This window comes from Melopsittacus undulatus, chromosome 5 (assembly GCF_012275295.1).
Source record: "Melopsittacus undulatus isolate bMelUnd1 chromosome 5, bMelUnd1.mat.Z, whole genome shotgun sequence".
In the NCBI taxonomy this organism is placed as follows: Eukaryota; Metazoa; Chordata; class Aves; order Psittaciformes; family Psittaculidae; genus Melopsittacus; species Melopsittacus undulatus.
Genome location: NC_047531.1, coordinates 44247429 through 44262983, shown reverse-complemented (window position 1 = coordinate 44262983; position 15555 = coordinate 44247429). Strand labels below are relative to the sequence as shown.

The following is a 15555-nucleotide window of genomic DNA, read 5'->3' as shown; positions in this document are numbered from 1 at the left end:
CCATGTCCCAGGAAGTTCACCATCATTTTGGGGTCATTGATGTGAGATGCTGTCATGATGTGTATTATCTGCTGCACAGCCTCACTGACAGCAGAGGGAAGTCTCATGGGGTCTCCTGGTGCACTTCATCCCCTTCTCAGAGTGGCTCAGAGAGGCCATACTTGCCCCCAGTGCCCCAGAGCCAACCCTGCCACGCTGTACCCACAGATCCTGATGCCCTTTTCCCCTGGGCATCCATCCACTGTCTCGCCTCTGCCACCATCAGGGTGGCTGCCTTCCTACCCATCATCCTGGGAGAAAGCATCCCTTGCAGTCCTGACGTGTGGCACCGCTGCAGTGAGGCTGCCTCACCAGTGGGCTTTTAATGTGGAGTTAATTGCAGCTGACACTGCCTGAGCCAGGGAGATCTCTCCTGGGTCTCCGGGTCCATGGCAGCGCTTGGCCAGGATGAAGTGCGGGAGGAGGGAGAGTCAGTGCTGCCAGCAAGTTGCTCCAAGACAGGCAGCGAGGGAGCAAGGGCTGCGATGTCTTTATTCCTTCTTGACCCATTTAAAGCAAGCACCGGTGACTAAGGGAGCCGTCAGGAGGATAAAAATACCTCCCACATGTTTCCTAGGAGGCCAGGAACAGAAATAGGGGTGCCACCACCTCTCCGGTGAGCACTTGGCATCATGCAGTATATTGCAGTCCCAAAGAGGGAGTCCCCTGGGGTCTCTCACAGCAAACGTGACCACATGAGGGGGTCCTCTGCTCAGTGCCATGTGTGGTGCCCAGAGCTATCTCCCTTGTATCCTCCCTTTCTTTTTCTGGGGCTGGAGTGATCAGAAAATCCCCCCAGAAGCAGTGGCTCTCCCTTGCTCCCAATAAAAGGAGAAAAGCACCATGCAAGGACATGTTCCCTGCAAACCTCAGCCATGCGGGTCACTGTGCTGCTGCTGGAATGTCCCTGTTGCTGCACTGTTCACCCCATTGGGCTCACTTCCCTGGGTGGGCTGTGATGGCCAGAAGGATAGATCCCAGGATCCCAGAGGGATGCCTCCCTAGCCTGAGCTGCTTCAGGCATCACATCACCATTTTATGGAAGTACACACCCGAATTCCTGGGTTGGTGGCAGGGACCTGGTGCTGCCTTCCCAGTCCCTCCATGCTGGCACACCTAAAAGCTTTTGCACTTGGAGCAGGCTCAGCACACCAATGCTTTGCAAGCAAGATGCTTGCTCCTGGTACCTGGTAGGTGTTCTGTTCTTCTTCAGGTCACACAACTGACTGCTGCTTTGTTAGACCTTGGAAAGCAACTTTCACAGGAAGACACAATATTGAATGAACCTGGGGTTATTTTCAGCAAACCCAAAGGTCTTAAACCAAGCAAGAGACTGCAGCAGATACCCTGGCTGCTTGACAGCGACCAGCAGTTCAGGGAGGGGAAAGAACCTATGCAAGAGGATGCTGTGGCCTTTGGGATGCTCTGGCCCCTGGGATGATGCGGTTTGCAAAGCAGAGAGCAAACAAGTCTCTCCTGCCCACAGCTTTCATGGGCAGATATATCTCCAAAATCTGGGTGAGGTTTAGCAGGAGGCTAAATGTGGAGGCAGAGGTTTATGGGAGCCAGCCGGTTGCACAGTGTGCTGAGTGAGCACCACCAGGAACCCAAACGTTGCCATCCCTAAAGGACTTGCTTGCTTAATAGATCCACCCAGATGTATAAGCAGACGGTGCAGCACAATGCTTTAGTGCTAGTGAGGGTGTAAGTTGGTCTCCCTGGAGCATTACTGGGAAAAGCAGTATATGCTGAAATAGGCAGTCCTGCTTACTAAATCTGTAAATCCAGCTCTGGCTATATTTTCATCTTTCTAATAATAAGTGCAAATATAGTAAGGATGAATCACAGGCTGCATGCTGCAGGGCTTTTTTCCCCTCCTTTCTCTATGAATCTATCATGTAGGGGAGAGGGGCTGCCAGAGAAAAGGAGCTCAGACCCAGGCAAGATCCTGTCCCAGGCAAGTCTAAACCCATTCCCTTGCACCTCTGCGGGCTCTTGGTCCTGGCCAGGGGCCAGTGGTCCCTCCTGCTCCAATTGCCTCCACCATTCCATCCCACCAGCGTAACACTCCTGCTCATGGATGTCTCCTTCATGGGAAACTCCTGGACCACCCCAACACCACTGGACCTGTCCCATCCCTGTCCACATCCCAGATGCTTTGTACATCCCCACATCTGGATTTGCCTGCTGGGATTTTTTTTGCCCTGTTGCAAGGACCTTTCTCAAATGTTAATGCTTTCCTTTTGCTAGAGAGCTCCTCGGCTGATCTGCCACAACACATTTCACACGCTTCTCCTAAAATTATGCCCTTTGCTTTTCCCAGTGTTCAAGCTGATGTGAAGCCCGGCATGCCAGCGGCATGCGAGGAGAGAAGCTTGTCGGCTCTGCCTGGCTCCTGGGGCAGCAGAGCGAGGGGTTAAACACTGCCCAAGTGAGCATTCGCTGTCTGGTGGCTCCTGGGCAGAGGACTACAGAGGTGGGAGGGCTGGGAGATGTTGGGGGACAGTGGGGGGTCTGCATGGACCTACTCTGAGCTTTGTGCATGCTGTCAGTGGGGAGAGGAAGGTGGATCAGAGCATCCCTTGAAGCAAGATGGGTTTCAACACTTCCCCCACCTTAGCACACATAAGCCTGAGATCAAAGTACATCACAATATAGGCTCGAGAATTTTAGCTGCGGGTGGCTCTGGATTTGGGCTGAAAGCGAGGGATGAGCTAAAGATAAGCTGCTCTTAACACCTCCCAGGCCAGCCCAGTGGTTCCCTCCCTCCCACCAATTTTTCTCACCTGTAGCCCACCCGTAGTGGGCTGCACACACTCCTTGCACAGCCGTTACCCACCTCCTGCATTGCCATTGCTACTGTCTGGGCCAGGAACAGGGACACAGGATGCACCCCAGTGGGTCCCTGTGTCAGAGGATCAGAAAGGCCTGGCCATGGTGTGAGAGGTTCCCACAGAAAGTAACCCCAGGGTCAAGGGTTCAGTGGGGTCAGTGCCTGGTTGGTTGTGGCAGACACCTGCTGCCATGGGGAGGTGGTGTTTAGGGGTCCCTTTCACTGCTGCCCCATGGCCATTCAGCATGAGGGCTGGGATGGGGCTCAGGTGTGCAGGGGAGTGCTGGGGACAGGTCAGCAGGGCTCCGAGGGGCTGGCCTGGCACACACCCCACTGTTATCCCAGTACCTGCAAAGGGCTCTCCACAGCCCTGGCACAATGTGTCCATGTATGTGGGCATCCCTCCAGTCCCCTGCATCCTTCCAGCCCCTTCCATCTCCTGCACCCCTTCTTCCACTACATTCCCATGTGTGCCCTGCATACCTCATCTCCTACAGTGTCCCTTGCATCCTCCTGCATCCCTTTACATCCCCCTCCACTGCCTGTATCCACTGCATCCCATCACAGCGTCTATAACCTCCCACATCCCCTGCATCCCTGAATCCCCACTTTCCCCTCCTCCAGACCCGTATGTGGGTTATGGGGAGGTTATATTTACCTCCCAACCACTCTAAACTGTAAATGAGGACATTCAGGGTTTACCCTCCTCCAGCAGGACTCCCCCCAAATATCCCTGTTGGGAAATGCCGAGGGGGCATCCAGATTTGGCCACTGTCCCTCTGTGGCTGATGCTGCAGTAAGCAGCCAGTCATGACTGTTTCTGTGGTTAGAGCTGATTAAATACATCTTAAATGACTCATTGGGGAATTTTCATCATTCTTCTTTTAATAACTCCTGGGTCACTACAGGGCACGAAGTTTGCTTCCCTGAGTTTAGTTCCCCATTTCCTTGTGGAGATAAATAAATAATTGACAAACTGAATAGAAAACCAGAAACACAGGGAGATGGTTATCGGGAATGCACTGGGAAACGTGTCACTCCAGCTGCCTTTACAGATTTCATTTTGATGTCAGTGGTAAGGGGGGGGGGGGGGGGGGGGGGGGGGGGGGGGGGGGAAGGGGATCAGAGACACAAGGGAATTTGGCAGGAGGGGGTTGAAGCGGGCAGGCCTGGGGGTTGGGGCTGGGATCTGTGGGGGAATATGGAAGGAAGGATGGTAGGTCTCTCATTCCCCCTCATCCCAATCCACTGCTCCAGCTGTTTCTGCCCCTCTGCAATGGAATTGCTCAGCATCACAACAATGCTCCCTCTCCTTCTGAATGGGAAGTACTTTCAGTACCTCCCACTGCAAATAAGCCAGGATCACCCTCAGGGGAGGGTGATGGTGGCCACCAGGGGCTAGCAAAGGTGCCCAGCCGCAGCCATCCCTCCTGTGCCCATCCTTCGCCATTGGTCTGGCATCTACTTAAAGATTACCCTAACGTCACAAAGGGATTAATAACTTTACCAAAAACACTATTATCATCAGAGAATAAGAATGGCAATTACTTGCAGTGGAGGAAGAAGATGCTGTTTTGCACTTCACTCTCACCATAAACCCCTATTTGAATTGACATCCTGAACTCAATCTCAGCCACAGCTTCTGGCTGCAGGTGCCTTCATCCTGGAGTTCCACTGCTCCACAAAATGCCGGTGCCTCTCACATCAGGAAGCAGCATCTGGTAGCAGGACCCAGTCAGACTGCAACCCCTGTAGGAAAGGAAACGAGAAAGACACCTGCATTGCTGAAACCTGTTGGGATGGGGAAGCAGGGGGAATCTCCTGAAAAATCCCACCTGCTCTTCCCTGCCTGCAGCTCTCCTGTGCCCACAGCACACGTCCTGTGGCTGTCACCCAAACCCCTGCACTTGCCCATTGATCCAGGCTCAGAATAGCTCCAGCAGCAGTCGGTGAGCCGAGGCCAGCTGACACCAGAGCTGATGGATGAAGGACACAGGGCCTCACTCCCATGGCACCCTGCTGCTGGTGCCCCCCCTGCCTCTGCCCCCTCCAGCTCCACAGCCCTATGCTTGGAAAAGGTGGGGAAAAGGGTGAAATAGCATAAAGCAGGTGGAAGAGGAGAAGAAGCTTGTAGCAGGGAGGGCTGTGTTGTGTGCTCTGGCACCAGCCACCTCGCCACCCCCCTCATCCCTTCTGGGGGGGTCCAAAAGTGGACCCTGACTCCTGGGAGTCTTCCACATCCCATGTCCATGTGCACAGTCCTTTGGGAACGGCACGATGCGGTGGCCAGCCTCCCGGTAGGGGGAGAGCCCTGCATGCCTTGGGGGTGTCCCCGGCGGTGGGGGGTTGGTCCCTGTCACAGCAGTGCCTCGGAAGGAGCACAGAGGCTCTCCCCGCACAATCTGCCTGTCGCTGCCGATCACGTCGGTGTCAGACGGGGTTTGTGTCACTCGGCAGGGCTCTGCACCCCTCGCTGGCTGGGACTGGCAAGAGCAGCAGGTTTCAATGGCCGAATTTTTTTTTTTGGGGGGGGGGGGGGAAAGGAGATACCTGCTGAAGCCCAGGGGATGTGCAGCCTTGTTCTACACCTGCCTTTGGGCCTCCTCTCAGAGCATCCCCTGAGCAAGGTCAGGCTGACACCAAGCACAGGGCTGAGCCTCCTACTCCATGGGGCTGTGCATCCTCACTGCCCAGCATGTCCCTGTCCCTGCATCCCTGGGGTGCAATAGGGGACAATGGCCCAGGCACCCTGAGAGCATTCAGGAGGGTTTTCCTCACACCCCCCATATGCCCCATAGCCCTGGGTGCACCCACACTTGGCCAGCAGCTCTGGAGGCAGGCAGCATCACCCAGAGCTTGGGGAAGGGGCTTGATGAGAAGTTCAGAGGGATTCGGCTGCAGGAGGTGAAGCTGGGAGCATCCTGGTCCCTGCCCACTCTTTGGTCTCCAGACTCTGGTTTTGGGGCCAGTGTCCTTGCTTCATGATGCTGGGGGAAGTGTGGGGCTGCCCCTTGGCCTGCCCTTTCTGCCAGGGAAGCTGCTGCCTGCTCACTGCAGCCCCTCAGGTGGGGTTTGGCTGTGCTTCCCTTCCTTACCCCCTGGGAAAGGCTCACTGAGCACAGCCAGCAAAGAGAGGAGCACAGGGGTGACCCTGGGGGAGAGCCCATGAAGGCAGTAAGGAAACCCCCTCCACACCATGCCCCGTGCCCCCTTCCATGGCTCCTCTGGCACCCTAAAACTCCTGGGATGGAGACAGGGAGAGGCAGAAGGCAGCAAGTGCCACCTCTCAGCATCTCCTCAGCGTGCCCATGGACCAAAGTGATCCTGACAGTGAGCGCAGGAAGGGGAGGCTGATCAAAGCTGAGTGGTGTTTTTTTTACTTTCCTTCCTTTTTTTTTTTTTCTCAATCTTTCCTTAAGTGTGAACACCATCTGGCTCCCCCAGCTCCATCAGCGCTTCCAGTCCCCAGGCAGCTTCGCTCTCCCTAATTACTGTCATTAGGCAGTGGGTAGCAATTAGGGAGGGATGCTGATGAGCAGCATCAGGAAAGCTGTGGTCCCCCGGCAGCCTCATGCAAGGGGCTGGGTGGCCTCTCCTCCCCAGCCGGGGGCCTTTTCCAGCTGGGAGCTTGGTGGGGAGCACAGGGGTTTCTGTTTCTATAGAAGCTGATGGGGAGGGATGGGCAAAAGAAGTGCCAGCTGGGGGTCCCAGGGAGTCCTGGGGGAGGCCTGACAGCACTGGCGATGGGCTACTCTGCCTCGGCAGTTGCTCACCAGCTGCTGATGGTGGAAGGAGCAACAGCTCGCTGCATCCCACTGTGCCTATGGTTGTCCCACCACTCTGTGCCTGCTTTGCCCATAGGTGTCCAGCCATCAAGAACCATTACTCCCAGGCAGCCCAGAGGCCATGGTGATGGGCTTTATGACCAGACAGAGTCATGCCCAACTGCCACCCTTCTGCCTGGCCGAAGTGGGGCTGGCCACCAGCCTGATTGACCTTCCTGGTTCACCTCGCTGCATTTGTGCATTCACCCTGCCATGCAGGTCCCCTGGGGTGCTGCAGCCATGCAAGCCAGTGTGCAGTGTCAGTGCCATCTCGTGGCAGGTACCCTGGACTTGATGGCCGCTCCTCTTCACCCATGGCCTCCCATGGGTGTCCCCTGGAGATTGCACCCAAGTGTTCCTCTGCCATGCCTGGCACTGGGAAGTGGGGAAGGCTCCTGTGGGGTGGAATGAGATCAGTGCCCTGGGGTGGGTGACGGGGTGGCCACGCAGCCCCGTCTTCTTGCAGCAAGTGGGGTTATTGGAGGCTCTGCCCAGAGATAAGTGATCCCTGTTCAACATTGGCCATCAGAGTATTGCTTCACGCATGGCATAAAATGAAGTCCACCATACCCTGCCTGCTGCCAAGGTCCAGCACCCACAGAAAGCCTATGGAGGGGTAAGCTGGGTCTTGTGGGGGCTGCTTTGAGCTGGAGTATCTGGGCCTGCGAGTGAACTGTAGGAGACTAAAACTGGTGGCTGAACCAGCAAGGAGAGGAGAGAGGACAAAGTGAAACAGAAGAACCCCGGCAGGGAGGCTGGTGGAGGAAAGACAAGCACTTCGGAGGCTGGGATTGAGGAGGGTTTGGCAGACATGACTGATGGCTGCAGAAGAAGACTTTGGCCAACAGTACCCTGGTGCCTCACCTCTCCATACCACTGCATTCTGTTGGTCAGTTGGTTCCTGCCTGTAAGGCCAGGGATGGAAATCACTGCCCATGCCTAGGGACACCAAGGTTTCCACCCTTTACCACCAGCATCATTGATGGGACTTGCAGGAGCTCAAATACCTCTGTGATACCCATCGCAAGGAGGTTGAAATAGCTAGAGGTATGCCTGAGGAGGATTTGCATCGAGAAGCAATTGAGAGCTCCTTCCCCCTGCCCAGGGGTTTCCTCAGACTTTCCCCGGCTCTCCCCGAAACCCCTCACTGCTGTGGCCCAGTGAAGCCTGGTCTCACCAGCCCTTTGCAGCAGTGGGGCGGGCAGTGGGGCAGGAGGAAGCACAGCTCCTGCCTCACAGGGGGAAGTGAGAAACTGCTGTGGAAAGTCAAAGACAGATGACAACCCCCAGTAAACACATTTGCCCCACTCCTCATCCTTCCAAAGAGCTCCCGGGGTGGCCATGGTGGGATGAAGGTGGCCAGGCTCAACTGGTCCTCATCATGCAGGGGACATGCTGTGAAGTTGGTGCAGATGGAGTCTCTCCAGCTGTACCCCTGGGCCCTCAGTGCTGGAGACCCCTGAAGCCTAGGGAATGGGGACCCCATACAGACCCCTGGGCACACACTGGCAATGGGATCACTTTATTTTTTTCATTTTTACAACCATATTGTCATCTCTGTTCCCTCTGCTCTCCATGCATCAGACAGACAGACATCCCCCTGCCCTGTACGTAAGGATGGCGGCACATGCACAGAGGGGGTTGCAAATCCATCCCAGGCCCAGGTGGGCTGGGCAGGAGGGAACAATGTCCCACCATGACTGGCAGTCAGGCAGGCTGGTTGTGAGGAAGATGCCCTGCATGCCGTGAAAGAGAGGGGATCCCAGAGGCATTCACCTTTTGAGGAATCCAATGTGGATCAAAATGCCACTTCTGTGAAATCCAGATGCTGGTGACATCCCATAGAGGAGACGCCTGGCTGAAGTTCTAGTAGAAATGAGAGCAGAAGCCCTTACCTGAGCAGAAAGAGGGGCTTTTCCAACACGATTGTATGGCAGTTGCTTTTTCCAAATGGCCATGCTGGTCAGGGTGAGTGGTGCATCTGCAGGGCTGAGCTACAGCAGCCACCAGGTAGGAAGCAGGAGATGCTCCTGACAGTTCTGGTTCACTTTGCTCTCACCACCATCGCCAGTGAAGCAGGCTCCTCTGCCTCCACAGGCAGTTCTTCCAGTATCAAAATGTCCCTCGGCCTGGCTTTGGCTCATTTCCCCACTTCATGGATGCACAAAGGTTGCTCAAAGTCACTTCACAGGGTCCAGTGTGGAGCACAGTTATGAGGAGATGCGCAATTTGTGCTGCAGGGATAACCTTCCTGCGACTGGCAGCATGGCTGCTGCGGATAACTGGGAGTGCTGGAGCCTGCACAGGTCCACAGCCAGGAGACAGTCACTGGGCATGTGGAAGAGTCCCTCCACCATCTGCAGCCCCAGGACTGAGATGAGGACTCATCCCATCCCATTCCATCCTGTCCTGGGTCATGCAGAGTCTCACCCAGATAAAGACTCACCTCTACCAGTGTATTTAGGTCTGGGAGAGGAATCGTGGTGAGGAATTTGGGCCCTGGCACCTGTGGTTCACCTTTTGGGATGGATCCTGTGAATTCAGCTCCAGTGCCAGGGGTGAAGAGGGATGGGCACCATACAGCAGCAGTGCCTGGTCCTGCAGCCCTAGCAGAGCTCAGGCTTGGGCAGGCTGTCACCTTCCCATCATCAGAGGGACATCCCCTCTGCACACTGCTGCTGGGTGACCCTGCCATGAGCTGTGGCCCTCGGTGGCCCATGGGTGCTTGGAGGCAGTGCTCCCACACCTTGTTCTGCTCAGTCCCCAAGGCCACCTGGCTGAGGAAGGCACCTCACCAAAGGAAGAGCAGACCTGGGCTGCCACTGAGATGGTGCTTCTTGCAAATAACTTCTAATTGCCCAAACACCCCCTCTGGGGTCACCAGGGCTTCTCACCCAACCCACTAGCTCTGTTCAGCCAGGGGACCAGCTTCTGTCATCATGTGAGAACAGCACTTCCATGTTAACAAGTTCCTGTCCAAAGCAGAGCCCTTTCCTGCACATAAAGTCACTTGTGGGCAGGTGAATAAGACCATCCACAGAGAAATGCCTTGGATCAACAATTGCTGGCCAGTTCTGGCACACAGGCAAAGCTTTGGAGACACAAAAACAGTCCTCCTGCCTACACTCGCATCACTCCCTGCCTGGTTTTGCATGGCATGGAAACGTCCATCCCAAGTGATATGTGGTATTTCTGCAGCTGCAGTGAGCTGAAGTGATGGTTGTCTGGGGCTGTAGTGACAAGCTCATGGAGCATCTCTAGACCAGCAGTCTGTCTCCCCTGGTCCCCCCTGAACTCAGTGACTGTAGGTCAGAGCAGACAGATGTTTTTTACCCTCTTTCCTCCCTTGCTTCCTGCTTAGGAAGATGGACTTCTTTCCCATCCCCAACTGAAAAGGGGTTTCCCACGAGTGCCAGTGGATGACTGCTGCTACATGAGAGTGCCCAGAGGGACAAGAGATGTGGATATTACAGCTTGCAGAAGACAGGGAAAACAGGACTGTGAATGGAGTAGATGCTGGATGTGCCTCGTTCCATATGGTCCCAAGCTTCCTCCTACTGAGATCAGTAGCAAAAATCAAGCTAATAGCAGCAGTGTGGGATTTGGTCCCAGTGTAACTCCCTGCTTTCCCTTCCATCTTCCTTTCTCCACTCTCTTTCTGCTATCCCAGCACCATGTTCACAGGAATCACCCATCCAGCAGCGAATATGTACTGTTCACAAATGGCACAGCAGTCCCTGCCATGCTCTGTCCTCACCAGATGTGTCTTGCTCTGCCTCCTCCCAATGGTACAGCTGTGGCAGCACTTGGCATAACTCAGCATGATCCATTTTGGCTTCCTCCAGCAATTACAGGTATAACCTGGGACTTATCACAAACAGGAAAATGGAGACAGAATGTCATCTTAGAATACGCATCTTGCTTGAGGTGAAAACTGGTCTGCAGACACAGATGTAAGGCTTTGCCCCATTCTCCCTGCCTTCAGGCTCTCTCCTCTCAGGCACAGTTCTGGGTGGTTTTGGTGGTGACCAGAGCTGTGGCCCCCAGCTCCGTGGCAGGCAGTGGGAAGCCATGGTTGCATTCCTCATGATGGGGGTACACGGTGGACAGCAGGATGATGTCACCATCAGCGTCACCCTGGCAGCACGGCCTCCGCTTTGCCCCTACTTTCCCAGGTGGACTCAGCATCTTCAGGCCTCCATTGAGATGCTGACATGGGGCCTGGGCCAGGATGGCATCTCCCTCTGTCACGGCAGGGTCCTGACAGCCTGGGGTGGGCAGGGGACTGGTGGCTTCCATGTTTGCTGGGAGGGAGCAAGAAAAGGGGATTATGGGGCTGACAAAGTGGGATGAGGCAGGTCCCAGGGAGAGGGTCCCATCCCTGGGACATGTGGTGGGGAAGGTGGTGCTGGAGGAGGAGCATGCAAGGTCCCTATCGCACCTCTCCTGCTGCAGAGGTGCTCCTGCTCACAACTGGTATTATAAGGAGGTGTTTCCTCCCCACCTAGAAAACAACAGGGGAAGGCAGAGACTTGCACTGGAGCCCTGCTGCTAGGCCCTGCCGGTGCAGGGCAGCCCGGCCCGTGGCAGCTCGCCCTCCCCAGTCACCTCCCACTTAAAAATAGACTTGTTTACACCCTTCAAATGCAGGCGCGTGCTGCCGGCCCTGAGCTCCTGCCACTTTCCATGCACCCCATGCTGCAGGGGTGGCTGGCTGGGTACGGGACAGGGGACACAGGGAGCAGGGCACACAGCAGGGCATAGCCGAGGGATGCTTCTGATGCACTCCTCTCCTGCTGCTGGATTTCTTCCTCCTCTTTCGTTATTGGTGTCTTCCCTAGGTGTGCTCATCACAAGCAGTCACAGATGCACTTGGTTTAGTGGAAAAGCCCTGGGTAATGTCCCCAAAAGCCTGGGTCACCCAGCCAGTGCCATGGGAGGCATGTGGGCAGTGAGGAACCATTCCCACTGCCCAGGGACGGGGACCAGTGATGCCAGGCAAGACCTTTACTGAGAAGAGTGGCCAGGGTTGAGCCCCTCCAGGGCAGGGGTCCTGGGGGGAAGAAACAGCCACCCAGCCCCTGGCTGATGCCCCATCAACGGGCACTGTGGCCTTCCCCCACTCCCAAAATACCCCACCAGAAAAGTGTAGGGTATTGAAATACTCTCACCCCCAGCCCTATTTTTGATGCTGCTGGGGACAGCCCTGTGTTGTGTTTCAGTGTCCTGCCAATGGGACTGGCCCTGACCCTGTCGGGGTCTCTTGGGTGTGTTGGAGGGTGCTGGGCATCCCAGGCAGGAATGGCAAGCTGGGTGATCAACACAGGACCCCAGTTGCAGCGCCATGGGGAAAGGCTCCCTATGGAGATGTTCACCACTGTCCCCACCACCTGTGATCAATCCATGGCCCTCCAGCTGCTGCGAGAGAGGCTGCTCATCAGCTCTTTGTAGGGGCACCCCGTGAAGAGGTGATGGTGCCAGAAGGTGCTTTATGCACCCAGCAAAAGGAGAGCTGTTTCAGCAGGGTTGTACTGGCAGCCAAGTGCAGGTATGTGTTTCAGGGGAGGATGTGGGATACCATCGCTCAGGGTGTAGCTCAGCTGCCCTGCAACGCTCCAGGGTGTCCGTGGAGCCTGTGTCAAGGTGGAGAAGCCAACCTCAACAGGGATGTGCTTCAGAGGAGCCAGTGACCAGTAACTCCAACTGCCCTGTGGTCCTTAGGGTGCTGTGAGAGAGAGAGCAAGAGGTCCCCTACCTTGGGCCTCCTTGTCCTCCGCCTTCGTCTTTCTCCTCCACTTCCTCAGCTTGCAGACCAGGAAGCCCAAGAGGGTGGCCAGGACCAGGATGAACACCACTGCTGCCGGGACCCCGAAGATGAGGAGGGTGCTGGAGAGGTCTATTGAGGGATGGGTGGGCTCCAGGGCCGAGGCGGGCACTGCACTGGCAGGCTCTGCTGTGGGGCGAGACACCAGCAGTGTCAGGGAGGGGAGAGCTGGGGTGAGGGCAGGAGGGCAGCAGCATTACTCACCCCTCTGCAGTGGCTGCGAAGGAGAGTGGCTCTTCAGCATTGATCACCCTCAATGAACTGTCCCCCTGCCTGACGGGACCCTCATCCCACCCGCTGGCTGGTGGGAGACAAGGACATCCTGCTCTTCCCATAGTCACCCCTGTGGCAGGCTGTGACCCCCGCACTGGGCTGACTCACTCTTCTCCCTGCACTGCATTCCCCTCACTGTAATGGGCTGACCTCTTCTTCTCTCCTCCTCCTTCCCTCCAGGTGAAGGCAGCTCTCCATTCTTCCTCACCCCCTCCATTGTCATCTGCAGGAGAAGGTTCCCTTCACCTGCCCACCCCAAGGTGCCCCCAGCCCTCTTGGGCCCTCACCAACAAGCCCTGGGGAGCGCAGTCCCCATCTGCCCTTGCCCCTTACTTGTGTTTTCCTTGAAGAGGTCGGAGCACTTGACGCAGGACTTGGTCAGGAGGTCGAAGCACTGGGAGGAGAGGCAGGAGGAGGCAGAGACGGTTTTTCCTGAGGAGGACATGGCAGAGTGGGAGCGAGATCCCGGCTCCCCCATGGCGTGTCGGCCGAGGGGCCTCCGGAGTGAGAATTCGCAGCGCCTCGAGGCCCCTGGCAGAGGGAGATACAGTCTGTCAAGCTTTGTTGATTCCCTTGGGGCTCGTGATCGCTGTGCTTGCCATGGGGCGGATCTTCACTGGGAGGAGGAGGGTGAGGGCTCAAGCCCTATCCCTGCCTGTGCAGCTGCCCTCAAACTGCTCCTCTCCTCCACACTATGCCTCCAAAATCCCCACAGCCCCTGGTGTTCCCAACCGTGCAGCACCCCAGCCCAATGGTGTCACCTCCCCAGCCTGCCCATGTTACCTCCGTCCTGAGCATGTCCCCCAGCGTGACCCAAGCCTCCCTGGCATCCCCCTGTGCTACAGGAGGCTTTCCTGTGCCTGCACCTTTACAAGACCTCATCACAGGGATCCAGCTTGGATGCAAAATGCAGAAAAGGACTCCAGGAGAAGAGTGCAGGGGCACCAAGGTTTCCCCTTTAAAAGCTCCCACTGCCCCCAGGACATGGCCTTGTTAGTGAGCGCTGCACAGGCAGGCTAACTGGTGTGTGTTCGCCATCCTATTAATGATGATGCTCTCTATCACTTCACTCTTTCCATTGTCTCCATCCCAGACCTAGATGTGTGGCAAGGATCCTCCCAGCTCTTGGCACCATGTCTCATTTGCCAGGGTTTGGATCTGGCTCTGCTCAGCGGCTGCTCAGGGTGGGGGAAAAGTAAGTCATACCAAGCCAGTCTGGTCCCCATACCCCTTTGAAGGGACTAAATAAACTCTTAATGGTCTTAGGTGTTCCTCATCAGGAGAAGAAACATCCTGCCACCAGTACCTGCACATCAAAGCCTGATGCTTGAGATCTGAAATGGATAGGTGATGGATTTCAGTGCTGTAGGTGGCTCTTCTCAATCCCTATCAAACAACAGCCATGTCCCAGTTTTTCCACCCCATAGGGAAGAAAGGGACCAGCCACAGCTGCCGGATTGCTCTCAGCTGAAGGAGGCAGTGCAGGAGACCTGCACTGGCCACAAGAGCCCTAACAAGGTTTTACTGCTGGAGTCCCATCCTTGCAGCAGCTACAGCCTCCAGGCTCTTTCTAGTGAGGTCTCTGCCACTTGCTGCCCTGCACCAAGGCTGGGATAAGGAGGAAAGCTGGAGGATGCTCTGGTTTGAGATGGCAGAGCACTGAGCAGCCAAGCTCCTCTGAGGCAGGCCGGAGGCCTTGCTCCGCGGATGTGCCCGACCCTTTCCAATGGCTTTCAGCCAAGCTGAGGCTTCAGCCTCCACACACCACCCCTGAAGCTCCAAGCAGGTAGCTGGCCTCAGGGCAGAACCCAAGTGGCCCCAGCACTGCCTCAGCCCTTCCCACCTGGCACCATGGGGCTCTGGGTGAGTGAAAGTGCTGACCAAAACTGGTCACTGCCCACCAGTTCCACGCCTGCCTTGATTTCACTTCCCTTTACAGCTGCATGCCCTGCCATTCAGCCTTTTGCCTGGCTGCCAGGCAGCACCCTGCCAAGCACCATGCTGGTGGGGATAGTTGTGCCGAGCCCAGGGAGCTGCAGGCTCCACTGAGGAGCTGTGAGACCCGGCTGCCATTCCTGCACCTCTAACTCAGTTACTGCCCCTCCATCCTCATCATGATAACCTCCCCAGGTGAGCAGGAGAACACTAAGCACTTCCCTCTCTCAGCACATCCCCACATGCCAAGGTGCAGGCATGGGAGCTGGAAGGGCCTGCGTCCAGCAGCAGGTAGCATCCGGAGCAGCTCCAGGGTGATGGAAATGGGTGATGCAATGCCATGACCTGCAGCAGGGAGAAAAAGAAAAGCGCGGGCTTGCTCCCATCCACATCTGAGCTCCACAGTGGACATCCCCAGGCATGAGACGGCACCCAGAGCCCCTGCTGTCCCCAGAAGGCAGCTCACAGAAGTGTAAGGGAAGGGACTAGAGAGCAGAAAACATCTTGTATTGTGGGCTGGTGGGGCTGGAGACACACACAATGGCAGAGGACCCCACAAAATAGCTGTGTGAGTGCTCTGTAAGGATTCCTGTCCCTGAAATGACTCCCTGCTCCAAAGGCTTTGGTGTTCCTCTTGTCCTGGGGTGTTTCCACCTGCTGGTCTCCTTTTCCCAAAGGCGGATGCTCCTCCATCACCCCCCTCTTGCCCTCCCCTTGAAATTCCCTTGCTGTGCTTCCCCTGCATCAGTTGTCTTTCAGTGACCACCCAGCCCCTATTCCCATGGGTCCTGCTGTAGCACTGCCACCCTGCCCCTCTCCCTCCCCTC

General features: G+C 56.2%; 1 protein-coding gene across 1 annotated transcript; it reads right to left on the bottom strand.

Annotated features, from left to right (window-relative positions):
* Positions 1-9744: 9744 nt before the first annotated feature.
* Positions 9745-13319, bottom strand: TNFRSF13C (TNF receptor superfamily member 13C). The gene is made up of 3 exons (XM_013129335.2): positions 13127-13319; positions 12452-12649; positions 9745-11000 (listed from the first exon to the last, which is right to left on the bottom strand). The coding sequence occupies exons 1-3, from the start codon at positions 13269-13271 to the stop codon at positions 10693-10695; spliced, it is 651 nt and encodes a 216-aa protein (XP_012984789.1). The 5' UTR covers positions 13272-13319; the 3' UTR covers positions 9745-10692.
* Between the last annotated feature and the right edge of the window lie 2236 nt (positions 13320-15555).

Excerpts from the sequence above, each read along its gene's own strand:
- TNFRSF13C (XM_013129335.2), bottom strand. The coding sequence starts at position 13,271 with ATGGGGGAGCCGGGATCTCGCTCCCACTCTGCCATGTCCTCCTCAGGA. Across the intron at positions 12,650-13,126 it reads CCTCTTCAAGGAAAACACAA|CAGAGCCTGCCAGTGCAGTG; the intron begins GTAAGGGGCAAG and ends CTCGCCCCACAG. Across the intron at positions 11,001-12,451 it reads GGAGGACAAGGAGGCCCAAG|CAAACATGGAAGCCACCAGT; the intron begins GTAGGGGACCTC and ends GCTCCCTCCCAG.